Raw genomic sequence first — 27,955 nt, 5'->3', positions numbered from 1 at the left:
TTTGTTCACCCATCTTCCCTGAAACAGAGCTTTCATATTAACCCACCAAGGTAAAGTGGCCATTTATATGTCACCAAAAGTGTATCACCAAAAAAATGACTAACATAGATTTAATTTAAAAGTATGTACTGCTAATGTACTGTATTCCTATAGTTGCACGCATTGCAATCAGCAGTGCAATTTGTACAGGGATATAATACATATCACTCTAGCAGGGAACACTTTTAGCAGGTGACATGCATACCTAACCATTATGTTGTCTAAGTGCAAACTGTTGATGGTCTGCTGTATGCCTCCTTTCCCCAGATTCCTTCTTAGTTTTAAACCAGACTTTGGAACTATTCTGTGATTACTATTCTATTTCATTTAGAAATGAGGAAATCAGGCTACCTACTAGGCCTGTGCGATCAATGAAAAAATGTTTCAATACTCATTATTAAATTAGGGGTGACGGCGGATTGTTTCTAAAGTGTTTCTAAAATATCGTACGGGGGTCTGTATTGTAACTATAACACAGTAACAAATTTTGGTTATTTTTTAGTTGAGTAATTGTGCCAATGGGGAAACTTTATGCAACTTTCTGATGCAAGCAGAATTCTGGGAAATGTAGTTCAGGGCAGGACCTTTTGAATTCTCTGCCACAGGGGTCATCACCTTCCCAAACTTCATTTCCCCAAATTATGTTCACATCAAATGAAAGGGGCTGGAGTCTCTCAGGTTCCCTCCCAGCTTGCTTGCCCTCTTACAATGGCAACAGGCAACCTGGCTCTCCTTAATTTAAGGAGGAATGGCTTCTTTGACTTCAGTCCACTGGTACAGTTTGCTTGTGCTGAAAATGAAACTGACTTTGGGAGATGTACTAGGCTTACTGAACTTTAACAAGGAGTCATAGGTGAGTGTTTCGATTGTTTTTTGCGTGTGTGCCCCTTGTGTTTTTTAATATTACCTCGTATGTACAGATCTTCTGAAATAGATCCAACATATGAGGCACAAACAACTTTTTGCACACCCCTACTACCTACACACAAAAAATAAAGCAATTACCCCTATCCTGGCAACCTTTGGAACTCTAGGATGAAGAAGATGCCTAACTTTGATTTCAGAGAAGATGGAAATGGAGCAACAGGAAGCATATAGCATTTGTGCTTCTGATTCTGTCTAAAATATCACTAGATCTGAATCTATGACTCACGTAACTGCTTGTAATGGGAAGGGCCTCTATTCCCCCAGTGAAAGTTAGTGTCCATTTTAATGTATATTGAGTTTGTCCTGGGCTTACTTTCATGCCCAGACACAGCCTATTCCTTCTATATAATTGGGCAAATTACTCCTCTGAAAGTCATTAACAAACCATGTTATGTCTAAAACTGAATTTCTAATATTAAATTAGCTTCCTGGGGCCTATTGCTGAGCCAGCAAGAGGGCTGTTATTTAGAGAAACACAAAACTTAGTTGTATTTCTTGGTCTCATTCCAAAGACTAAGAAGAATAATGTTTACCATTTAATTAACCTCATGTGGCATGGCAAGAATGGATGGCAAATCAATAGCAAATGTCATTACAGTCACCTTGTGCAACTGTGGTTCTGTTTTTTGTGCAGAAGAGAAGAGATAATGAGTCTTGATTTCTACAAGAACCATTTCAGTGGTAGGCAGGTGATTAGTTACCGAGCTCAGAGCTTCCACTGGGGGTATATAAAGGGACCAGGCTACAAATCTCTTTGAGCAAGAAAGTCAGGGACTGGAAGCACACAGGATGAAGGCCTATAGTTATTGCCTCCTTGAGCATTTATCTTCAGCTAAAAATCCCAAAATTAAATTTCATCAGTAATCAAACAGGAAATCATCAGTTATTCCTTGCTTGTTATTTTAAACAGATGACATTAGGAATGTTTTTGGGTTGATGAAAAAGGGGGCTAATGTGCTGAGGAGCATATCTCTGGTTACTCCCCTGTTGAAACACCTTCACTGGGTGGTAGTCCATTTCTTGGCAGAATTCAAACTACCCTTGAGTGCCCTACATGACCTAGGTCCAGATTATCTAAAATTATCTCCCTATATAAGCCAACCTGAGTTCTAAGAGCATTGTGAGAGAGCTTTTTCTTCGTCCAGCCACCATCACAGATATGTATGATGAGGACATGGAAGAGAAGCTTCTCAATGGCTGCTACCAGCCTATATTACTATTTTCCATGGACATCCAGTTAACCTCCTCCTTGCTTTCTTTCCAGTAACAGGTTAAGACCTTCCTATTTAGGCAAGTCTTTCATTGATGTTTTAAAATCATTTTGTAGAGTAACCCAAAGTCCTTCATATCAGTAGGGTTCATTATCAACGATGGTTTCATGTACTCACATGAAGTCTGGAAACATATCCCCCACAAGAAGGGTGGTTTGGTGAGTGGGGCACACTGTCTTGCTGTTTTAATTTTTTTTGCATTTAACATTTTAGTCAACTGCCTTTTCAGTTGTGCAGGGGCGCCTCAACCCATTACGCAAAGTAAGCATTCGCAGTATAGTTTATTTTGCCCAGGGGCGCTCTTGAGGCGCTCTTGGGGGAAAATAGACCTTGACATATGTGAGTTGTAGTTACTGGGGTGTATAGTTCACCTACAATCAAAGAGCATTCTGAACTCCACCAATGATGGAATTGAACCAAATATGGCACACAGAACTCCCACGACGAACAGAAAATATATATCAGTGATTGGTTGGGGGGGGGGGGGGCAAATACTGTTTGTTTACCATTGAAAATTACCTAGGGCCGCCTCTGTACTTGTGTATGCTGTCTGGGATTCCTTGGTGAGAGAAAGTTGGGGTATCAATAGATGCAGTGAAAATGTTTGTTTTTTTTTTTTTGCTTGTGGAAAAAGTTCATAAAAATGTACTTGTAGAAATATGGTTTCAAAGCGGTCTATTCTTTTTAATACCAATTTGCTATACAGAATCATAGATGCAGCTACTATTTCTCACTTTATATGGGCTCTCCTTCACTAGAAGTTGCTCAATTATGTGTTACAGGGAATTTGAAGGACTTGTAAAGAATTCCACTGAAATGAGTGGGAACTACATGAGATCATAAGACCCTACCCCTTTAATTGGGTTTGGCACAGAGCTTGCCCCATTAGTTTATGCCCTTTGGGTCCTCAGATACATACCAGATACTATGAGAAAGGCTGGTTCTCATATACTGTGTTTGCTGCTCCAGTACAACCATTCCCTTCATACAAGAGCAGTATTTGCAAAGTCCAAATAGGTTGAGCTCTCAAACATTTAAGTAAATACATGGGATATATGCAGTGACGTGGAAATGTAAATGTCATGCTGACGATTGCAAAAATAACTTGGGCATAAAGGAAAATATTTAAGATCTCATGGAAGGATTTCTAGTCATTGTTTGTGGAGTTGTGTCAGTTGTGACTTGAAGCCTATGAAAAGCCTCAGACACTTTTATTAAACTCAAAGTGTGTGACTGTTCTTGCTGTTGTAATCAACAAGTCAAGGAAGGACTGAAAAAGCTCAACTATTATGAATTCTTTGAAATGTTTTTGAAAAGAAAGATTAGCATTCCTTCAAGGATTGCTAGAGATAACCCATTTTATATCCTTTCACTACGGCCCATCTACGCAGGAAATAAAATATTGTCGATTGCAAAGGTTTCTCTCATCTCTGAAAATATTCTTATGCTGGCTGGGCAATGCTGGAGGCTGCAGTGTAAAAATAACCTTTCCAAGGACTTTTCGAACAAAGACAAAACCATTTAAAAGGCAAAATGATGTAAAAGGTATGATTGATTAAAACAATCCAAGAAGAAAGCATAATGCTAGTTTGCTGGTTGTGGTTTGTTTCAGTAAACTTATATTATTTATTTCATATCAAAAAGCACTGCATACATTAGTATAAACTGATAAAAATAGAAGGATCACAAGCATCTAAATATCTTTTGACCAAAAATGGGCAACAGCATTGTCTGTAGCCTCCAACAATTATTCCTCTGTACTTGAGACAGGGCATAGTGGACAAGCGTACAGATGCAGAGTTGTCTGTTCTGCTCCACACTCACATAAGGTGGGGGATTATTTTAGGTAGTGCCATTTTGCCAGGTTGTCTTTTGATCTGCCTACTCCACTTTTGAGTCTGTTCAGGGACTTCCAAGTTGCCCATTCTTGCTTTGCCCCTGGAGGAAGACCCTCGTGGGGAGCCACCCAACTGAGATTTCCTGGGTTGCTGCCCAGAGGAATACTCTAGCTGTTGCTGGGGGGACATTAAGAAGAATGGTGGTTCTTATGAAGCTTTCCTTTGATTTGAGTCTACTGGGAAGAGGCTGATAGCCATCCAGTGGATGGCTTTCACAGTACTCAATCTTATTTCTCTCACAGTTAGCAGCAACTTCCTGTCGTACATTAGAGTCATATACCAGCTAGCTTATAGAGTTTATCAACAGGTGTAGGTTTAAGACATCCTGTGATTATTCTGCATGTTTCGTTCAATGATATGTTCACCTACTTCACGTGGGAAGACTTGTGCCAAACAGGGCAGGCATACTCAGCGGTTCAATAAGACAAGGCTAGGGCTGATGTTCTTATTAATTTTGGTCTGCACTCCATGTACTGCCAGTAAGTTTCCGCAGGATGTTATTGCATGCAGCTACTTTGTGCTTGGTGTTCATGCAGTGGTTCCTATATGTTAGTGTTCGATCTAAGGTGACATTGAGATATTAAGGATAGAAACAATGTAAACTGAATAAACACCAATTTGCAACAACACCACTCAATATAGATTGAAAAGGAGCCCCAGGTAGTGTCACTGATCTGTCATTCCAGGATTTACAGTGTGGCATGATCTGAGCCTCCTTGTGGCCTCCAGATATCTGTTCTTACATTGATGCAGAACACAAATACAACATTCTTCTGTTCATGACCCCAGACACACAATTCCAGGCTCATTTGGCCACAGAGGCTGAATGAGGAAGAATACTCTATGCATGTGCTCTCTCCTGAGTCCTGAACCCTGTCTTTGTCTCCACTGATAGATTCTGGATCTGTTGTCTATTTGGCAAGCTGCTCCACATACCTCTAAAGCAACACATTCCTGCTGTAGAAATTGGGAAATTGTATCAGTAATGGTCCCAGACAACAGAAACCCTGGAGGGAACAGAGAAATAAAGGAGAGGGCTGCAACTGATGGTTTCATGCTATTCTCAGCCCTTATACTGCCATTTCTATTATTGTGAGCATGCAGGCAACCTCTCCATCCACAAAGCGAGTCAGGACTGCCACCGAAAGCACCATCCATGATGCTGAGTGGCTCCCACATAAGTGTAGCTATACTGACTTGAGAACTTTAAAGAAGTTATCCAAAAGTCTGAATTTATGGGGGCAGATTCAGGTCACCAATGGACTACAGTCTGGAGCAGATTTACTAGCTCTGTGATGTAGAAGCCACCAGTGACTACTGCCCCAAATCATGGAGCTTGACTTGCCTACACAAATGTTTTACTCCGAATATTGAACAGACCATTAGGGTTTCCTGTACGGTAGCCACTGTGCCCGCTATAATAATATAAGCAGTCTGTGAGCCTAGATCATAAGCAGAAATGGAAGTCTAAAAGAAAAAAAATCTTAAACTTCTCCATTAAGCTCTAGTGAAAGTCTCTAGCAAGCTAGAAAAAGCCTGTTGGCTATGTAGGGAATGTACTAAGAGTCCAATGAGCTGAAATAAACCCCAGCATTTTGAATTATATTCATTGTCTGCATTTAATGTTTGCAAGAATTATATTATGCTAAACATATGATCCTTCACACAGTCAACATTTCCAGCAATGTTTTGTTGTGTTGCAGCTCCAGAAACTGAAGCGATCACTTTCTTTCAAGACCAAAAGTTTGCGGAGTAAAAGTGCAGACAACTTTTTCCAACGGACAAACAGTGATGTGAAGTTGCAAGTAGATTTGCTATCAGAAATCAGCTGCAAAACAGGCCAGCCCCCCGATTCTGAAAGCCAGTCCTCCACTCCAACCAAAGTCCAACCCCAACAGGAAAACAACAAAACTCACATTTTCCAGGAACACATCTTCAAGAAACCCACCTTCTGTGACATCTGCAACCACATGATTGTTGGTAAGAGTGCTTTTTGTTTCATTATGAGCAAACTGTTCTGATGATGTGATAAAGTTGTAGCCCAAAGTAAAAACATTGGTATCTTTTGGAATATGCACATAAAACCTGTAGATAAAAATTTTGTCTAAGCAATCAGTGTCTTTAAATATATTCAATACATATTCAAAATAAATTGATGGCAGGAGTTTTGATGTTTGCTTTATAGTGTTAGGTCCAACTAAGAGAAAATATTTATGGAACAAATTCCCAAAGTCCTGGCTTCTGTAACTGAGTCTATCTAACTCAGTGGTTCCCAACCTGTGGTCTGTGGACCACCAGTGGTCCACAAAAACTAAACTATGGTCTGCAGCTTTACCTTTACTATGTTGCAACAAGAGCAACTGGTCTTGTGAAACCCTCTCATAGTGCCAAGGCTTATTAAATATGGTTTTCAGTGGGTGAGCAGATGATGACCACTGGATGGCATATTTTTGTATCAGAAACTAGAGCTGATGTGGTCTATCCAATGCAATTTTCTGAATCAGCCCCCCCCCCCCCCCCAAATAACCAAACTGAATCTAAAGTTGACCAAAAACGGATTCATAACCCTTTTGGTTCTAATGTTGGAGTGGCCCCTGATCAAAGTCAAAAAAAGTTTGGAAACCACTGATCTAGCTGGAATGCAATCTTCCCTTCTCCCTATTGCCTTCCATTTTGCTGAGCATTATCATCTTTTTCTAATAAAAATGTACAGCTTTATCCTCAAAGCCCATAAGCATATTCATATTATCCTTCTTTATAAAAGTTAAAAAATGGTTCCTTATACTTACATAATTCCTGTTAGAAAAACAAAAAACTATTAGCTTCAGTTGGACCCCCAGTGACACAGTGGGTTAAACTGCTGAGCTGCTGAGCTTGTTGACCGAAAGGTCAAAGGTTCGAATCCAGGGAGCTGTGTGAGTTTCCGCTGTCAGCCCCAGCTCCTGCCAACCTAGCAGTTCGAAAACATGCAAATGTAATTAGATCAATAGGCACTGCTCTGGTGGGAAGGTAACGGTGCTCCATTCAGTCATGCCGGCTACATGACCTTGGAGGTGTCTATGGACAACGTCGGCTCTTAGGCTTAGAAATGGAGATGAGCACCGTACCCCATAGTCAGACATGACTGGACTTAATGTCAGGGGAAAACCTTTACCTTTACCTATTAGCTTCAGTAGTAAAAGTAGAAGAAGAAGAAGATAAGGCTAGATCTAGACATTCAACTACATAGATGCATTGCTCAGCTCAACAGCATTGTCTGTAACTTCCAAGCAGAGTGAATAACAATTCCCAAACTTGAAGAACAAGGATTGGAAGAACCACAAGGATTTGTTTTTTTAAGGGGGAGCTTAAGCTATGATGCACATGTTATTTGCTGTTATGTGCCAATAATAATTTATAAACAAAAATCTAGCCCAGACATGCTTGCCATTCATAATACACAAGAGTTTCAACTTTTTTGCTCTGCACAGCCATGTGTTTGTTTGGAAGGAGAACTTCCAGAGCTTGGCATTGCTAAATTATCTTTCCAAAGTGGCTTCTTATAACACTATGTAACACTGTTCCTGGGTAATAAATGTAATTTCCTGCATGGTTATATCATAAAAATGTATTAAACTGCAATAACGTTGTTTTTGCGGGATATCCTGCAGCACATTTTGCTATAGTTTTTCAATGAATATCTCAGAGTGTCAATCAATTCAACATAGTTTGTGGCAGCCACATGTTTTCCCTCTACAGTAGACTTTCAGATTATCGTTGTGATCATTTGAACAGATTTGGGACATCCACAAGTTTTACGAATTATATCAACATAAAATAGTTCCCAAAACAGAGAAACACCCCAATTTTACTGCTTCATGGATTGGAATCTCATAATTCAGGCTATTCCCAGAGACAGTTCCTCAGTTTCTGAAACAGCTGAGCTAAAAATAAGCAAGTGGAAGCTGCCCCTTCCCCCCATCATGATACAGTATTTGAAATGCAAGATAGGTTGCAAAGTCCTAAATCTGAGGACTACTGGAGTCTTCTTTTTTTAAAAAAAAAGTTAATTCTCTTGTGATTTATTTATAGCATGGAAAATATGCAAAAGAGGGAAAAAATTAAGACTGGTCTCATTTACCCATACAGAGCCTGCATGCCCTATCGATTATGCCTTTAGTCATATTTACTAGGCTTGGGCGGTTTCATTCGTTAATTTCGTAATTCGTTATTAATTCGTATTTAAATTAGCTTACGATCCAATATTGAGCCATGCAGGACCACTGTGAGGAGTAATTAAAAATCGAAACAATTTTTCCAATTTATTTCGTATTGTTTTGTAATTGTTTCGTAATTGGTTCAAAATTGTTTCGAAATTGTTTCGTAATTGTTTCGTAATTATTTCCGTATGTCTGGTGCAAGTTTTATAGTTGTTGTTTGTTTTATCAGTGATAAAAAATAAATTATCACACCAACAGTCAACAACAGGGAGAGGGAAGCTTCAGAAGTTCCCCCTGTCCCATTTGGAGGGTTTTTTAGCATATTGCGCAATCGCGTCCGCCATTAACGAATCGATTCGTAATTTTACGAAATTTCGTATATTTCGAACTTTTTCAAAGGAAAATTTCGGAATTCTTTAAAAAAACGAAATGCAAGGGCCCCCCTAAAAATGAAACGAGTTTAGAACCAAATTTTTCCGTGGTTACCCAAGCCTAATATTTACCCCCATTCTTCTCTAGTCCGAAATACCTTTGCTCTTATGTTACTGCAGAAAATAACATGCCAGTGTGTTTTTTTTTAAAAAAAAATGTATTTCCTGTTGTGAGTCAACTGGGGGGAAACATCTTTGTTTTCCACATGCTCTTTCCATGCTCTATTGCTTTGTCTGGATCAAATGTAAGAATCCCTAAAAATATTAAAACATCATCATTTTTCAGTTAAGCATAAATGCAAATCTTTCACAAATTGATAAGAGAATGTGGTGAGTTGGGAATTAAAAGACATATATTCCTCTTAATAGTGATGTCCATTCCTGGGTGGGTGCTGTAGGTGCCATGAGATATATTTGACTTTCCTCTGAGAAGGCAGAGAGAGATGTGCACACTTAAAGGAGACAGCCAATGTCCCTTTAATATTTGCACCTAGGAAATATCATTGTTAATATTTATTACTAGCTTGGGGTACCCAGCATTGAAAAAGTTGGGGGTTTTTTTAATTGTACAAAATGCATAAGGTTGTGGATTAAGTACAACTGACATCATGCCAGATTAACCCTGAGAAACTCCATCAGTACTTAAAGTTTGCTATGTTGGGCAAGTGTGCTCTAGATGCATCATTGGTGGGGTTCAGTGTGCTCTCAAGCTGTAGAGATAGGGTAAAGTAAAACTCCCACTATGGTGAGTCAGTCTCCTTAACCCACCCCCCCCCAAAGGTTACAATTTTTCTGGTTGTGGGTGAACTATAACTCCCAGAAAGAAAAGTCAGCCCCCCCCCTACAAAAAAAACCTCCCCAGTAATCAAATTTTGACATATCCAGTATGTGTGCCAAGTGTGGCCCAGATCCATCGGTGTTTGGTTTCACAGTGCTCTCTGGATGTAGCTGAAGTACAACTCCCCCAAATCAAGATGAATTTCTCCCAAAGACCTCCAGTATTTTTTTCTGGTCATGCCAAGTTTGGTCCAATTCCATATTTGGTGGAATTCAGAGTGCTCATTGATTTTTGTCATATCAGGAGCAACTTGAGAAACTGCAAGTCGCTTCTGGTCTGAGAGAATTAGCCGTCTGCAAGGACGTTGCCCAGGGGACGCCTGGATGATTTGATGTTTTAGCATCCTTGTGGGAGGCTTCTCTCATGTCCCTGCATGAAGAGCTGGAGCTGATAGAGGGAGCTCATCCACCTCTCCGCGGATTCGAACCTGTGACCGGTCAGTCTTCAGTCCTGCCAGCACAGGGGTTTAACCCACTGCACCACCGGGGGCTCCTTGATTGCTCATTGATTGCAGGTGAACTATCAATCCCAGTATCTACATCTCCTGTAAATCATGGTGTATTCTTCTGAAACCTCTGTAGTATGTTCAGTTGCTGATCAATTATTATGTTTGCTGTGTGCCATAGAAAAGAATAGGAAAGAGTTATGGGAGAGGCAGTGGGTAGGGTCATGCAAATTCCATACCAATGGAGAGAATCAGACACACTGGAATGTCTGTGATAAAGGAAACACATAAAATCTAGGATGAAATTGTTCCCGTATGAAAGCCTTCACTTGGATGGTGTGCAGTATAGTGTTTCTATACTGCATGTATTTATGGCATTCATTATAACCTGCAATGTCAATGGAGGGAGGGCCATTGGTGTCCCCTGAGTAGTGGGAGCTATAGCTGTTTGTGGAGGCAGGAGCTTGTTTGTGTAATTGGCACCCCAGTCACACACGCATACATATTTTCATTTTTATTATGTATATAGATTATTATCGTTTTTGTTCTTGTTGTTTCATACTGGCAAAGGAAATGTACCCAAACCTTCAGATATCTCAGGGCAGGGGACATGCAGAAATTGGCTAAGGAGTCATAGGCTTTCCCCTCAAAAGGATCCTGGTCTGTGCCATTCTGAGCCTGACTTATTGATTTGTTGGATTTGTATCCTGCCTTTGTCCCAAAATGAGATTCAAATCAGTTTTCAATAATGTAAAAAGATGCAGCTAAACGTTATTATAGAAGATAAACAAAATTAAACATCACAGTTTTTAAAACATTTATTTATTTTATTTATTTAAAACTTTTATATCCTGATCTTCTCACCTCTGTAGAGGGACTCAGACCAGCTTACAGCAAGGATTCAATGCTACTAATACAAGTTAAAACACCATACAACAATACAAGAATAAAATACATATAGATAAAACACATATATACCAAATCGCCAAGGTAAAATCATGTTCAACTCAGTCCGCATATGTGGTCACTCACTTTGGTCTGTAACCAGTCTCAGCCATTATTCTGGGAATGCTTTGTTCCATAACCAGGATTTCACTAGCCTCCTGAAGGACAAGAGGGAGGGGACAGATCTAATCTCGCTCAGGAGAGAGTTCCATAGCCAAGGGACCACCACAGAGAAGGCCCTGTCTCTCGTTCCCAACAAACATGCTTGCAAAGGTGGTGGGACTGAGAGCAGGGCCTCTCTGGAAGATCTTAAAGTCCTTGATGGTTCATAGAACATGCTTTAGAACTATTAAAATCACTAAATATGATTACAACATAATTTCAAACAGCAAACCACTTACACACACATACACAATGCAATATCATAAATAAAATTCACACTTCAAAAACCTACCTAAATAAGAGAGAGCCAATTGGGATTCTACAGTATGGGAGCCCCTATCAGCTTCTCCCGAGTCCTCATCAACTTGTGATTTCCAATTCATTTCAATCGGAAAATTACTGTTTCTTTGTCACTTCTCCTTCCAGAAGGACACTGAGATAAACTTAAGTCTCCAAAATCAGGATACACTGAAGTCTCAAAAATCTCAAAGATTAGGTGTTGGATTGGCTTGCCTATGGATGTTCCTTTGATACCACAGGAAAAGGGTTCATTTGTTTAATGCTTTGCAGTGTGTTCAATAAAGGAAAATTGTCATGAGAGCGAAAAGACATGCACATTCTTTCATCCTTAGCTGTAACAATCACCAAAATATGTAACTTTTTTTATATAAAACATTTTCTAGTGGGAGAAAATTGGTGAAATTTTCACAAAGTCCGGAAATGGTTTTTAAAAAACTCTGAAAAATGTTCTAAAATTTTTGCAACTACACCCAGTGTGGAGAAAACTTTTTTTAAGAATCAGTCTTGCGTGACATATTAAAATAAAGGGAGGATTCTACATTCTGCTTAGAATCATAGAATTGGAAGAGACCTTGTGGGTCTTCCAGTCCAGCCCCCTGCCAAGAAGCAAGAAAATCACATTCAAATCACCCCCAACAGATGGCCATCCAGCCTCTGTTTAAAAGCCTCCAAAGAAGGAGCCTCCATCACACTCCAGGGAAGAGAGTTCCACTGTTGAACAGCTCTCATAGTTAGGAAGTTCTTCCTAATGTTCAGGTGGAATCGCCTTTCCTTTAATTTGAAGCCATTGTTCCGCATCCAATCTCCAAGGCAGCAGAAAACAAACTTGTTCCCTCCTCCCTATGACTTTTCCTCACATATTTATACATGGCCATTATATCTCCTCTCAGTCTTCTCTTCTACAGGCTAAACATGTCCAGCTTTTTAAGCCACTCCTCATAGGGCTTATTCTTCAGAGCCTTGATCATTTTAGTCGCCCTCCTCTGGAGACATTCTAGATAAGCTATAAGAAGTTATTCATCATACGCACACACACATCTCACTATCAATTGATCTGCATCCTTGAAGGAGGAACTACAACACAATTTGTTTAGTTACGAATTGCAAGGAAACCTCTGTTGTTATTCATAATACTCTCCTTGGAGCAGAGAGTGTTGGACCTTGCTGCTGGATAGCAAAATGCCCAGGTGCTGTCAACTGCTGTCATCTTTTCGCAGGGGAAAAATTGCACTTTTGAGCCCAACATTAATGGAGTTTGTTGTAGCCTTGCTGCCAAATCATCACTTTTTTCAGGACACACCTGTGACTCCAGTTGGCATATGGTAGTGCCAACAACTCCCTCAATGACAACATTTGGCTTTCTCTGAGAAATACAGATTATGCCGTGCTGTATTGAACATTAAGTATGCACAGCTAGTAAGCAAGGAAGAGGCAAGTTTTATCTCAGGACTGACTCCCTAATATGATTTCCTTTTAAAAAAACATAGGGTGGAATTGTATGTATTAAATGTTTGCATGATTAGGACTCCTGATGGATATGGCATTATTTATTTATTTATTCATTTATTTATTTACAACATTTATATGCCACCCTTCTCACCCCGAAGTGGTCTCAGAGCGGCTTACAAGTAAAATGTAAATACAATACATTATATTATTACCATAGCACAATATCAGTATATTGTACTATAACATTATACTGTAATATTATTAGTAATATTACATTTAATATAAAAATATTATCATATTATTATTATATTGTATTACATTATAATATTATCAATATTATATGTATATACAATATATTATATATATATTATATTATGTGGTGAAGAGAAGGGAATGGACCCAGCCCCAGTCTCCTAGCATGCAAAGGTGAGGTATAGCTGAAGGATTATAAGACATGCTATTTTTTTCAAACATATTGTTTGAATTTTAAAATTTTGAAAAACATTGTTTGGCATTCCAGAGTGAAATTAGTAGTCATTAAGCTCAGGTATAGGCAAAGTTCAGCCCATGGGCCACAAGGTTTTTCCCAAATACATTCATTTTTTTTTTCATTTACCAGCCTCCCTATTTCTTGTGATTTCCATTTTGGTGATCAAAAGTATAAATCTATGCATTTTAACACATTGAGTGTAGTTTGTGAAACAGGTTAATCTGTTTTCTCTTTTTCTTCTGTTTCCTGTTCACTTTTTTGTTCATTCGTTCAGTCATCTCCGACTCCTCGTGACCTCATGGACCAGCCCACGGCAGAGCTTCCTGTCGGCCGTCACCACCCCCAGCTCCTCCAAGGTCAGTCCAGTCACTTCAAGGATGCCATCCATCCATCTTGCCTTTGGTTGGCCCCTCTTCCTTTTGCCTTCCACTTTCCCCAGCATAATTGTCTTCTCTAGGCTTTGCTGTCTCCTCATGATGTGGCCAAAGTACTTCAACTTTGTCTCTAGTATCCTTCCCTCCAATGAGCAGTCGGGCTTTATTTCCTGGAGGATGGACTGGTTGGATCTTCTCGCAGTCCAAGGCACTCTCAGAACTTTCCTCCAGCACCACAGCTCAAAAGCATCGATCTTTCTTCGCTCAGCCTTCCCTAAGGTCCAGCTCTCACATCCGTAGGTGACTACAGGGAATACCATGGCTTTGACTAGGCGGATCTTTGTTGCCAGTGTGATGTCTCTACTCTTTACTATTTTATCGAGACTGGACATTGCTCTCCTCCCAAGAAGTAAGCGTCTTCTGATTTCCTGGCCACAGTCTGCATCTGCAGTAATCTTTGCACCTAGAAATACAAAGTCTGTCACGGCCTCCACATTTTCTCCCTCTATTTTCCAGTTGTCAATCATTCTTGTTGCCATAATCTTGGTTTTTTTTTATGTTTAGCTGCAACCCGGCTTTTGCGCTTTCTTCTTTCACCTTGATTAGAAGGCTCCTCAGCTCCTCCTCGCTTTCAGCCATCAGAGTGGTGTCATCTGCATATCTGAGGTTGTTAATGTTTCTTCCAGCAATTTGGGATTCTGGAGAAAGCTTTGTTTTAACTTCCCTATTGAACATTAAATATATAAATGGCTCCACTGCTTGCACAAGTGTTTGCAAATAGTTGTACTTTTCCTCATTGTGCAAATACCCCTGAGAAGTATTGTTAACTATTGTAAGCAGGCACACAATAGGATATTGTAAGCAGGCACACAAACAGTAGAATCCCATTCCTTTCTAGCTCAAGCTCATGTCTGTTTGATGAAGATGTGCTCCTGCAACCCAAATCAAAAAGTCTGTGTTTCCAGCTCTCTTATGACATCCTCCATTCCAGTTAGATATAAGACAAGGATAAAAGGTAAAGGTTTTCCCCTGACATTAAGTCCAGTCATGTCTGACTCTGGGGGGTGGTGCTCATCTCCATTTCTAAACTGAAGAGCCGGCGTTGTCCATAAACACTTCCAAGGTCATGTGACTGGCATGACTGCATGGCACACCGTTACCATTCCACCAGAGCAGTACCTGTTGATCTACTCACATTTGTATGTTTTCGAACTGCTAGGTTGGCAGAAGCTGGGGATAACGGCGGGAGCTCACCCTGCTCCCCGGATTTGAACCAGTGACCTTTCAGTCAGCAAGATCAGCAGCTCAGCAGTTTAACCCTCTGCACCACTGGGGACTCCCAAGGAGGAGCATCAAAATACTTTGTAAAAAGGGGCTTTTCTATCAGATACTTTGTTAACAGTGTTTTATCATAATTCTGCCTAAGTAAAGTATGAGTCAACAATCTGAGAATTATCCAACTGAATAATTCATCTTACTTGGCGTATTTTCTTCTGTAATGGTACTCACTTATGTTTTGTTATTCATGGATGAGACCCATGAGCTAAAATAGCAACTGAAGTTCTAGATAAATTGTCAGGTTCTAAGAATGTATCCAGCAATGGCCACACATGTTTTTGGGTACATATTCTTGGGTGGAAGGAGTAAATACTTGGTTTTGAAAAAAGGATTAGAAAATTTAGATTCTCAGGGAGCTAAAATCTGCAATCATTGTCCTTTTCTCAGCGCATGGCATGCTCGCATGTACACACATAGAGCACCTGCCTTCAACAGCATATAAAGAGAATAAATTGTGCACATGCAATTCATAAGCATAAGTGAAAAGGATGCCTCTGTATATTCTCAGCTTTCTTGAAAATAGATTAATTGTGATAAATTGTTTTTATAGTCGTTTTTAAAGAAACTGTCCTTAGAGAAAAATACTCACTACTAATGTTTCATTTGTTACTTCATTAGCAAAGAATGCTATATCCCCGGGAAATAAATTCTAATTTTAACCTTGTTTCTAACATGCCTACAAATAAGAATATATATTCAGCTGTTTCCACTGGGAAGTTCTTTTTTAATCCCACCAGGACCTAGAAGAAACATACTGGATGGCAATTAAGGATAATGGAATAAGGGGGAAAGGTCTTGCTCAAAAATGTTGCAGCATTTCTTCCTGCTAGTGTCCCACTAAATATGGTTTTTATACTGGTATCTGATGCTCTGATGTGCTGAAAGTTTTTGGAGAGGTTCAGTGCCTTGGATGGCTGTTCAAAGTTAAGACTAAGGACTTGTCTACACTGGCCCTATATCACAGTGTCAACAAAAAGTTATTCTAGACTTCAGGTACAAAACACCATGTAAAACTGGGTTTACCCCACATTATGAGAAGTCAGGGAACACTCCAAGATTTTAGCGAAACTCCAGAGCAGCCTTGCTGTCAGGTTAGTATGGACAACTGGATGGGCTCTAATTCGACCTGGTACACTGTCCGCATGGCCCAGTGTAATAATCCTTTTTTCTCTGTGATCCGCCCTTCTCCTTCTTCATCAACAAAAACAAGTGTTGTCCCCAGGCATAAAGTGTCCATGGAATCTGTCTTTTCCAGAGCAGAAATGTTCTATATAGGCCAGATCTGATGAGCCCTAAAACCCAAAGTGGAAGCCCCACCATCCTGAAATTGAAGCTAGAAAGGAGGTATACCATTGATCTTTTTGGCACGCGACATCCTAATTTGAGAAAAATGCAATGATCTAAATATTTAAAAATGACAGTGTTAAACTGTATGGCCCATGGTAGATATCACTATCCCCAGTGGGTCTCAACAAACCACATCATTGGCAGTGGGGCCCAGCTGCTCCTTGAGAATGATAGGCATTGATGCTGGATGTGTTATTCCACTTTATGTCTTACGGCCTCATCATATGGGTCGTCAGAAACACAAATTCATTGGTTCCCGGCAGGGGGTAGGGAGAACCTGTCGCCCCACACCTGCACCAGCCAGCTTCCCCCCACCTCATCCCACGGAGAGAAGCATCCACTACCTGGCTTCCCACCGTTGATTCCAATTAAACATGGGAGACCTCCCGTGTTTCCACCATGGTGGCATATGCTGGTTCCTCTATAGTTTTGTGATGAAGCCTATGTCATGGGATGGGAGCAAGTGGGCTCCATCGCAAAACTATAGAGGAGCTAGTGTATGCCGCTGAAAGTTACCCAGTCTGATGAGGTCAACAGCTCTTTCCACTTACAAACTTAGGATATCTTTAATGGTTACAATTATTTTGATTCTTGTTGTGTGCCCTCAACCATTTCTGACTTATGATGACTCTTTCACAGGTTTTCCTTTGCAGAAATTGTTCCAGTTGGGTTTGCCTTGCCTTACTCAGAGTGCAGCAGTGTTTTTTCATGCCAAATGGTCTTCTAATGTCCTTGTCCAACACTGAAACCACTACAATGTCTCTCTAATTCTTGAGGGAACCTCAGTGTGAACATCACTCTGAAACTCCACCAACATCCTTACCTACCCTTCCCCTTGCTCTCTCCCTTGATGCACTTTTTTTACATGTGCCATAGTAAAGTTTTTCTTAAATTTGTTAGGCAAATACTTCCCTTCTTTATATAGCTTAAGTATCTGTTTATGTGGTGCACAAGTAATGGGTCGGCCTGATAAAATATCTTGAGACATCTTATCACCGTTGCTTAAAGTTAACAATACTTCTCAGGGGTATTTGCACAATGAGGAAAAGTACAACTATTTGCAAACATTTGTGCAAGCAGTGGAGCCATTTATACAAGCACATTCATTTTATGACTTATGCACTATGACTAAGAACGTCAACTGCTAATTCAATCGGATGCTAATCATAAGCATGATTATAGCCTTACCTTTTTACTGTGCCCATTACATCTTTGCTACCATGGTCTAATATTCATTTTTATCCCTTGTCTAAACTTCCTCTTACTTCTAGCAGCCTTACAAACTTTCTTACTATCAATGTATGGCTAACACCTCATCAAAAAAGCACTGTTGCGCTTTTTAAAAAACTCATATTTTTTGTGGAAAGAGCATTTACTTCATTGATTTCTGCCACACCACTTGCTTGGGCTTTTGCTCTTGAAAACTCCTTGCAAAGCACAATAGACATCCCATCCTTTGTGTGTGTTTTTTCAGTTTGCTTGAAAATCTCTGCTAACAGCTACATTGATGCTTCAGAATGCTATCTTTCTTCCACACTTGATTAACTAAAGCACAGAACTTGTGCTTTGTGCTGCACCACAGGCTTAGAGTAACTTATCTAAAATCCATTACCTGATTTCTTTTATTCTTCTCTGTTCTCTCAGAACTAAAAAAAAGTTCACTCTCAACTTTTTCCATGGAGTTCTACTTGGATTTTTGAAAGTTTAGCTTCAAGTAGTACCTATGCTGCTTCCCTGCCCTCAACTGAAGTTGACATTACCAGATGCAGTTGAAGGACAATAGGTGGTTGAAATATCCCATATGGAGAATCATAAAGGCTTTTTAAAAAAGCAACAGTCATAATTTGACCTCAAGAAACCTGAACAAAAAGAAAATTGCTACATTTTCAGTGCGTACCAGATAGTTAATTTACTGAATATACTCTCAAAAGATGAATCAATGCCTACAAAACGAGATTAGATAAAATAATGGTACATTTGTACCGAGTTGAGTCGCCGATGGGCTGAGAAAGACGGTATACAAATACAGCAAATAAATAAATAAATAAACAATTTGTGGGTCCTGCTCATAGGCTTTCCAGACACATCTGGGGCCCTTTCACATTATTCACTTATAGCATTATGATTGTAGTTTAACTAACAAAGAAGCTTTCTTTGAGTCCTAATGTTTATAGTTTCAGAGGCATTAGAGAGCTCTACTAGAAAATTTGAAATACATCTCTTTAGGCCTCAACATTACCCGGAAGAAAGCTAGGGTCACCCAAGCTTTATCAGAAGGTGATCAACAGGGGATAGCCAGGCAACAAGAAGACAAAGATTATTAATGAGGAAGATAATACAATACTGGAAAAAGTAGAGAAGCCCTGAAATTTATATACTGAGTAAGTACTTGATTTTGAAGAGTAAGTCTTGCCCCTTCTTTTCCTCCTGTTGACTTAGAAGAGTGCAAACTAAATCTGCACTTTGAACTCAGTTTGCAATAATGGAAGTATGCCCAAAAAAGGAGGTGATAGAAATGGGGACTCTATAAAAGCAGTAGAGAGTGATGGACAAGAAGACATTTGGGTGGGTATGCTCCTCAGCCAACTGCAAATTAGTGCAATACAGCTGAACCCTGTGCCATTTTCAGTGACCAGATTTTGGTGCCCCCCCAATCCATTTTTTCTTTAGCCTCATGGGTTTTTTTGAATTCCATTTTTTGATCTGACAGCCAAAATATCTGTTTTTGCTCCGGGAAGAACCCCTCCCATTGGCAGCAATGGGAGAACTTCCCAGGCTCCCCTTCCCATCATTTTTGGGCATCTGACTTAAGAAATCACCCTTTCTGAGATCCTTTCTCCTTATATCCTTCAGTAACACCTGGGTTTAAGCCATCAGACATAAGAAACCACCTTTTCTGACATTGTTTCTCCTCAACATCCTTTCAATGAAGCTGAGTTAAGGCACCCGTTTAAAACACTTATTTCAGTGGGAGCCACATTGCCTGAAGGAGCATTACCCATTCTTTTAAAAAGATATAAATTAACTTCTCATTTATGGCAGCTTTAGAAATGACAAGGTACCAATAATAATAATAATAATAATAATAATAATAATAATAATAATCTTTATTTATACCCCGCCACCATCTCCCCAATGGGGACTCGGAGCGGCTTACATGAGGTCAGGCCCTCTACCCCACATCTGAAGCTTGCATCGCATGAAGGGCACCATCGGTAGCAGTTTCTTAAATATATAGAAATCAAATATTTATTGCTATTTGAGTAAAAAAAAAACAAGGCAAGCAATGCAGAGCTGTGATCAGCACTGAAAATTTATATCACCAGCAGACAACAAGAAGTGAGAGGAAATCTACTCCTAGGAAAGGAAATTCACTCCTGTAGGAATTATCATGGGGAAAAGGTGTCTCCGCTGAAGCTTTATCGTCACTCCTTGTTTCCAGGACAAACCAAAATTATCAAAATATCAACTGTCACAAGGACAAAAAGTGAGGTGAAATCATCTGAACAGGGGCACAGACCGCAAAATAAACATTACAGAGGTGTTAACCTTTCCCTATGTGTGGTGAATCTAACCTTTTGCCAGGAAGGCCGAAGCCTGGAAAGTCAGTGGCTGACATGTTCAGAGATAGGCAGGAGAGCCAAGAGGCAGGAGGGAGGAGTCAGCTGACTCCTGATTGGCTAGAGCAGTCAGGGGTGGAGCTAGCTTTTAGAGAGAAAAAGGCTGTGTCTTTTGACAAGCTGGGGAGAAGAGCTTTAAACATCGAAGAGTGAAGAAGTATATTTAGGAAGAGGGAGCTGAGAGGAATTTAGACAGGGAGGGAAAACCTTTGAAGTGAGCCTTGTAGTTAGAGCATAGGAAAGACAAAGGTTCCTGGTTCACTGTACAGAGTAGGGTCAGTGAAGGACAGCCTGTTTTGCTCTGTGAGGCAGTCAGTGGGCTGTTCTCAGGGACACACTGTGTCAGTGTAGTGAACAGTGTGAAGCAAGGAACTCACAGGGAACAAGAGTTAAAGTCTTGAGAGAAGACTGCCTGTCTAATCAGCTAAGCCTCATGTAACCACATTACGCTTTTGTACCACTCTTATTAAGAGTTGATTTGTTCACCAAGTTTTAAATAAACCTGTTTCTAATTTTCATCTTTAAACTGGTGTCTGCCTCGGTCTATCACACTCCTTAGATCTCAGCAAGCCTGAAAACAACTTAATTTCAGTCCAGTCAGCGAGAGAAGCAGTCGTTATAGAAGAATCAAAGGCTTGAACTCACTTTGCCTATTTCACATTCACACTTATGTTTTCCTCAGACACATTTTGAGACACACATTTCCCCCTTTGTCAAAGTCATTTATTGTTGTTAAAGTGGTGTCCAGCTGAACGTTAACCTTCACACTGGTGGGCAGTGGCTGGGATTGCTTTCCCCTCTGCCTAGGTGAACGTTGATCTTCTTTAAACTGGTGGGCAGTGGATGGATTAGTTGTCTCCCTGCCCAGTGTGTCGTTGATCTTATTACACTATGCTATTCAAAACTTTAAAAAAAATGGCTGGAGTTACACTTTAAAAATGTACCTGTTCCAACTTACATACAAAGCCACTTTGAGTTCTCACTTTGGGAGCTCTCACTTTGGGAGCTCTCACTTTGGGAGAGATATAGTGGGGTATTAATAATAGTTAGTAGTAGTAGTAGTAGTAGTAGTAGTAGTAGTAGTAGTATTCAACTTAAGAACAAACCTGTATTGTAATTTCCTTGCAATTGTGCAAGGAAGCAACTGCTTTTTATTTACTTGACTGTATTTTAGCATGAGATGTCAAAACAGACTTTCTATGAGCACACAGTGCCATTTTGTTAAGCCTACATAAGAAATAGCTGCTTCATTTGGGGAATTTGAATCAGTCCAAATATCTCTTTCGAACCAGACAGCTTACAGCATAGCATTAATGGTATTTTATTGTGTATTATACTGTTGTTTGTTATCAGATTAAATGCTCATTGTGAAAACTGGAAGCAACACCAAAGGCAACAGCAGAAAACTAAAGAATCCCAAAATTCAAAGCTGCCAAATTTGAAGTGTTAAATGTACATATGTTTCAAGGATATTATATCAGTACTCTTTAAAACAGTGTTTTAAGAGAGTACAGTTTTAATCTCAGTCTCATATTACAGATGAGTTGCTTATGGCCTCATGTAAGCCTCTCCGAGTCCCCATCGGGGAGATGGTGGTGGGGTATAAATAATAATAATAATAATAATTATTATTATTATTATTATTATTATTATTATTATTGCTGACTGCATAGAGACTTGCTTTAGATTACTTCCTGCAGGACTGAAAACAACTCAAACTCCTAAGTTCTGGGGCATTGGGTACAACTTCAGCAACTCTATATTTCTGCTTGAATTTATTTATTTACTTACTTCACTTGTATACTGCTTTTCTCACCCGGGGGGGGGGGGGGATCAAAGCAGTTTATGGCAAAATTTAATGCCTTAGATACATATGAAACCGAACATAAAACAACAACATATTACTATCAATTAGAGCATAAAATGTAATAATATTTGGATATTAAGACATGGAGCAAAAACATATTAATATAAACATTAAAATCACACAATCCATAAACCTTATTGAAGGTAGCAATAAGTAACTTCAGCAGTTTTTTTCCCCCATGCAAGTCTTCAAAAATCAGTTTTTAAATGTCATTCACAGTTTGGGAGTTATTCGGCAGAAAATTCATATGTAGTTGTTGTGCACAGAAAATGTTCTCTGCGCAGAATGCATCATTTTCTGCATAGAAAAAACATTTCAATAGGAATTGAATATTAATACAGCATTAATGCCTGTAGAGAGAGTTTTGTTTTCTATACAGGTCAGTGATGTATAAATTTTATACAGAACAAATCCCCAATTATTGCTTTTTTTTCTGTGCATGATTACTTCTGCATTGAAATATTATTTTTTACACAGAAGATGCTGTTTCCTGTGCATAAAATGCTGTTTACTGTGTAAACCAACCACATGCAAATTTTGCACAGAGTTAGTCCTGAGGTGTGGAAATTCTCATCCATCCAGGATTCTGCTTATCAGGGCTTCCCAACATTCAAAAACATGTTTTTCCAACAATTTTCCAAATATTTTTTATATATCCTTTCTATTCATAGCTCAGAATTGCCGTGAAACACCTGGAAAACTGTTCTACATTACACCATACCAGCACATTCAGGCCTACTCAGAGGCACTTAGGAAATGACATATTTGACTTTAATCAGAACACTGGTGTGGAATGAAACTATATATAGTAGTTTTCTCCAGTGCTCTGCTTTCTCTCAGTGAAACTACACTAAAAGGTGGCAGTCTTTTGAACACAGTCAGTGTGAACCTATTATTAATAGGGATAAAATGACAATTCCCTTTTTATATGTCTGCATTAATATATCATTAAAATCAATACCAAATTATTATGATTGCCCTATAATAAAGCAGATAAAATTTTCCCTTGACATTAAGTCTAGGTGTGTCCGACTCTGTGGGATGGTGCTCATCTCCATTTCTAAGCCAAAGAGCCGGCATTATACATAGATACCTCAAAGGTCAAATGGTCAGCATGACTGCATAGAGCGCCATTACCTTCCTGCAGAGGCGATACCTATTGATCTACTCACATTTGCCTATTTTTGAACTGCTAGGTTGGCAGAAACAGGGCCTAACAACGAGAGCTCACTCCTACTCCCCAGATTTGAACTGAGTCCCTAAGTCCCTTTGATCTTCCATCCTGAGTCCCTCTGTGGTGGTTGAGTTAGGACGGGATATAAAAGCCCTAAATCAGTGGTTCTCAACCTGGGGTCCCCAGATGTTTTTGGCCTACAATTCCCAGAAATCCCAGCCAGTTTACCAGCTGTTAGGACAGTGGTTCTCAACCAGGGTCCCCAGATGTTTTTGGCCTACAACTCCCAGAAATCCCAGCCAGTTTACCAGCTGTTAGGATTTCTGGGAGTTGAAGGCCAAAAACATCTGGGGACCCCAGGTTGAGAACCACTGTGTTAGGATATCTTGGAGTTGAAGGCCAAAAACATCTGGGGACCCCAGGTTGAGAACTACTGCCCTAAATAAATAATAATAAATAAACTGCCTTTCGGTCAGCAAGTTCAGCAGCTCAGCAGTTTAACCCACTGCACCACCAAGGGGCCTCGATTGTCGTATATCATACCTAAAATGCACTTTTTTCCACTACCTCTCCAGGGGAAGCAACCAAGCCATCCGAGGATCCCTCCATACTGGATCATAAAACTAGGGCTGAAAGCTCCAGTTCTTGCAGAGTGTTGAATTCATATAATTTTTGGTCTTGTCTGGTAGTGACTTTCTTCGAATGATTGCACTGGCCTTTTCAGTTTCACTTAGGCTCTAAATTTTAGAAAGACACCTGCTGAAAGACTCAGCAGGCTACAAACTGCCTTTCCGTTCATTGTGAATTGAGAGCTGAAGTCAGCTGAAAGCAGCCAAATTTCATGTCTTCTTGTTAAACACTATACAGTATGACCCCCATACCTGTAGGTCCAGTACCTGTAATTTTCTGGGTCCAGAAAAATATATTCTGCTTAAACGCTTTCTAGGTTCTGCAATGTTCTTTTGTAGTCTTCCATCAGAAGTTGGCCACAGAGTCACACTGGATAACCTAGAAATACTAGAGAGGTGTTCACGCTAGGCTTTTCAGCATGCTTCTACCAGAAGTTGTCAATATCCACCCTGAGTTGTCCCCCCAGGGAGATAGGGAATAAAAATAAATTATTATTATTATTATTATTATTATTATTATTTCAATAAGTTCACTGTAATCTGACATTTCACATTTACATATTAAGTCCAAGAACATATCCCCCATGGATATGGGGGTCATGCTGCAATACATGCTACTTGGGAAGACACTAGTGTGCTGCTGCTGTTTCTTCCTCTCTTTCTCGAAGCAAAAAAATCTCTTTTCAAAAGAGTTTTAGGATATTTTACAGGGTTCAAAGAGCACTGCATTACTTCGATCAAGTTTGAGTGATACTACCTATACTTTACCTTAGCATTTCTTGGATGAAAACAAGGACACCTGTGGTCAATCAACATCAGATCTGAGCTAAGTGTCATTTTCATACTTAGGGTATCCCTCACCAAAACACCTAACAACTTCCCTCAGCAGTTTCATGTAAACATTGTATGAGCTATCCAAACCCCATACCATCAAAACCACAACTGATCAAAACTCAAGATGAGAATTGTCCAGCTTCCATTGTCATTGAATAACAACTCTCATGACATTTCAACATTGTCTGTAGCCTTGGGGAATATACGTATTCAAGTGTATCCAGAGGACCACATAATTGCTACTTAGATCTAAATGCTGTGCCTAGGATGTAGTACTTACTTTCCTCAAACTGTGCCATCCAGATTTGTAATTACAATTCCATTTGACCCCAGATAGCACAAGTCGTCTCAGGACCCAGGCAAATGGATGCTCTGAGTAAAGGCTTTAAGGCACACTAAAAGTGCCTGGCCTGCTTTCTTCTGACATCAGACACAAAATACTCTTGCCAAGAGCAGAACATCAGCATAAAGAAAATGATCTCTAAGAACAAACAAGTTGTCATGCTTATTAATGAGTCACTGATTTGCTATGGCTTTTCAAACAAGGTTAGAAACATCTCCAAAATATCCAGCCTCCAGATGGATTTTACAACCTTCTGTAGATAGTTGATAGTTCAAATTTCCAACTCATGATGACCCTATGCCAAATATACCATTGTGTTTTCTGGGTAAGAATGTGTGTGTGTGACTTGGTCAAGATCAGCCAATGAATTTCCATAGCTGAGCATGTATTTGATCCATGGTCTTCCAAATTGTATTCCCACACTCAAACTGCTACACCATACCAGCCTTTCCCTTTCACTTTACATTAAAAGTATTCAAAATATTCTAAAAATCCTTACAGTTTAAATTAAGATTTTTAGAATATTTGTACTTAAAATGTGCATTTATTGAGGGTCAATACAAAGTAAGGTATCCCACTTTGGCCATGAATTTAGGAAAGATTTAATTGTAACAAATTTTGTACCTCTTTAATGGTACGACATCACTCCAGCAAATATTCATGGAATGGATAATATTAAACAAAACAACTGAGGGAGTGAACTCATGCCTGTATTCCATTTCCATTACCTGGTGGCTTCTCTGTGTGTGTTCCTCTGTCTCTCCCCACGAACTCCATCACCTCTCCATACCTCTTCACCAGAACCTCCACAGCCCTTCCCCCATAACACATATGAGTCCGTGTGTCTGAGTATAAGGCAGAAGTGCAAGAACAATATGGAAGCTGAGAGGATCCCAAGATATCAGCTGAAATGTGGGAATTCCTGAAAAATACGAGAGAGTTGGTCACTATACTATGTTGTTGTTGTTCATTTGTTCAGTTGTCTCCGACTCTTCGTGACCTCATGGACCAGCCCGTGCCAGAGCTCCCTGTCGGCCGTCACCACCCCCAGCTCCTTCAAGCTCAGTCTAGTCACTTCAAGGATGCCATCCATCCATCTTGCCCTTGGTCGGCCCCTCTTCCTTTTGCCTTCCACTTTCCCCAGCATAATTGTCTTCTCTAGGCTTTGCTGTCTCCTCATGATATGTCCAAAGTACTTCAACTTTGTCTCTAGTATCCTTCCCTCCAATGAGCAGTCAGGATTTATTTCCTGGAGGATGGACTGGTTGGATCTTCTCACAGTCCAAGGCACTCTCAGAACTTTCCTCCAACATCACAGTTCAAAAGCATCTATCTTCCTTCGCTCAGCCTTCCCTAAGGTCCAGCTCTCACATCCGTAGGTTACTACAGGGAATACCATGGCTTTGACTAGGCGGATCTTTGTTGCCAGTGTGATGTCTCTACTCTTTACTATTTTATTGAGACTGGACATTGCTCTCCTCCCAAGAAGTAAGCATCTTCTGATTTCCTGGCCACAGTCTGCATCTGCCGTAATCTTTGCACAGTCTGTCATGGCCTCCACATTTTCTCCCTCTATTTTCCAGTTGTCAATCATTCTTGTTGCCATAATCTTGGTTTTTTTTTTATGTTTAGCTGCAACCCAGCTTTTGCGCTATACTATAGAGAGTCAATAATGTGGAAAGGTAGTAAATATTTGTGCATGATTATAGGGCAAATTCCCTATGGTTTCATGAGAGCTGGGCAAGTGGCCTATGATATCACACCGCTTCCTTCATTCTTCCCCAATCCCAAGAACTATTTTAAAAAGCTGGAGAGACTATGAGTGGAGGCCCCAATTCACAATTAACAAAGAGCTTTATTGAGAGAACTCCCATCTCTGGGCAGAGGTCTGGAAGAATCCAATATCTTCTAAAATATAACTTCCAAAATTAACTTCAACTTCTTGTTCATTACGCCAATAAGTTTCCACTGACTACATTATCTCAGAAATATGACTTTGCTGTGCCTCATTACCTTACCTCAAAAGGTAACTCACGGATCATTATATTACTTCAGGTCATAGAAATATATTTCTTCAAGTCACTTTAGAAACTCTAGAGTATAAAGTCTTGCACACTTTTCCCTCCCTGCCCACTAAGATTTACATATTGCTATAAGAAAGGAAGAAAAACCATTCCACCTTCTGGTTGTTTCTGAGATTGCTAGATGTGGGAGAAGCTTTTTCAGAAATCTGGGCCAAAAAGGAGGAAGATGCATTAGCAGATAAAACAGCAAACCTGTCTCAGTGTGATATAACGGCAGATTACAAGTTAGGAGATTAGTGGTTGAATCCTTCCACATTAAGAAAAAAAAGCAACAAATACATGAGTGGGTGAGACTAAAGAGTAGGTTTTCTTCTTTCACTGTAGAATACTACCTTTTTTAATTCAGGGATTTTTTTTTTCTGTCTGCATTCAATGGCCGGTTTTTCCCACCGACAACTGAGATTTCTGAGTACTAGGCTTTGCACTATAGACAGGGGTGTAGTTATGGGAGGAAGGGTCAAAATGAGGGTGTTGCCACCAGTAAGAATTCTATCCCACCCCATTAATTTTTTCACCAGTGGCCAAATTTCTACCATTACAGTAACTTCAGGTTTTGGTGGAGCATTTTAAGAATATAGGCTCTATCCTGCATTATCATGGATAGCTATGACAACAAAGCTATGCTCTAAAAGCCATACATCTTAAGCCATACTCCAACCAAAGGGTTTCCAAAGTGCAGCAGGTCAAGCCACCAAGCACTGGGCAATTAATGACAGCAAATGTGTCTTCCGGGATTTTCCAGATTGTAAATGTGGTTTAACAGCTGGGCGTATTTAGCCTGCAGAAAAGAATGCTGAGAGAAGACATGATCTCCATGTTTAAATATTTGAAAGAATGTCATCAGAAAGGGGGAGCAAGCTTGTATCCTTGGAGACTAGGAATTGAAGTGATGTATTCAAATTATAGGAAAGGAGATTCTACCTGAACATTAGGAAGAACTTCCTGACCATA

At 39.8% G+C, this 27,955-nt stretch overlaps 1 protein-coding gene across 2 annotated transcripts in view; it reads left to right on the top strand.

The window, feature by feature from the left end:
- The window catches only part of STAC (SH3 and cysteine rich domain), a 110,952-nt gene that overhangs the window by 40,769 nt on the left and 42,228 nt on the right, over nucleotides 1-27,955 (top strand). For both annotated transcript variants that reach the window (XM_060781675.2, XM_060781676.2), the window contains exon 2: nucleotides 5,839-6,115. In XM_060781675.2, coding sequence (XP_060637658.2) covers nucleotides 5,839-6,115 — 277 coding nt within the window. The remainder of the gene's footprint in view (nucleotides 1-5,838; nucleotides 6,116-27,955) is intronic.

Source organism: Anolis sagrei, chromosome 6, assembly GCF_037176765.1.
Source record: "Anolis sagrei isolate rAnoSag1 chromosome 6, rAnoSag1.mat, whole genome shotgun sequence".
NCBI lineage: Eukaryota > Metazoa > Chordata > Lepidosauria > Squamata > Dactyloidae > Anolis > Anolis sagrei.
The sequence above is the reverse complement of the archived record's forward strand: the minus strand, read 5'-3'. Positions and strand labels throughout refer to the sequence as shown.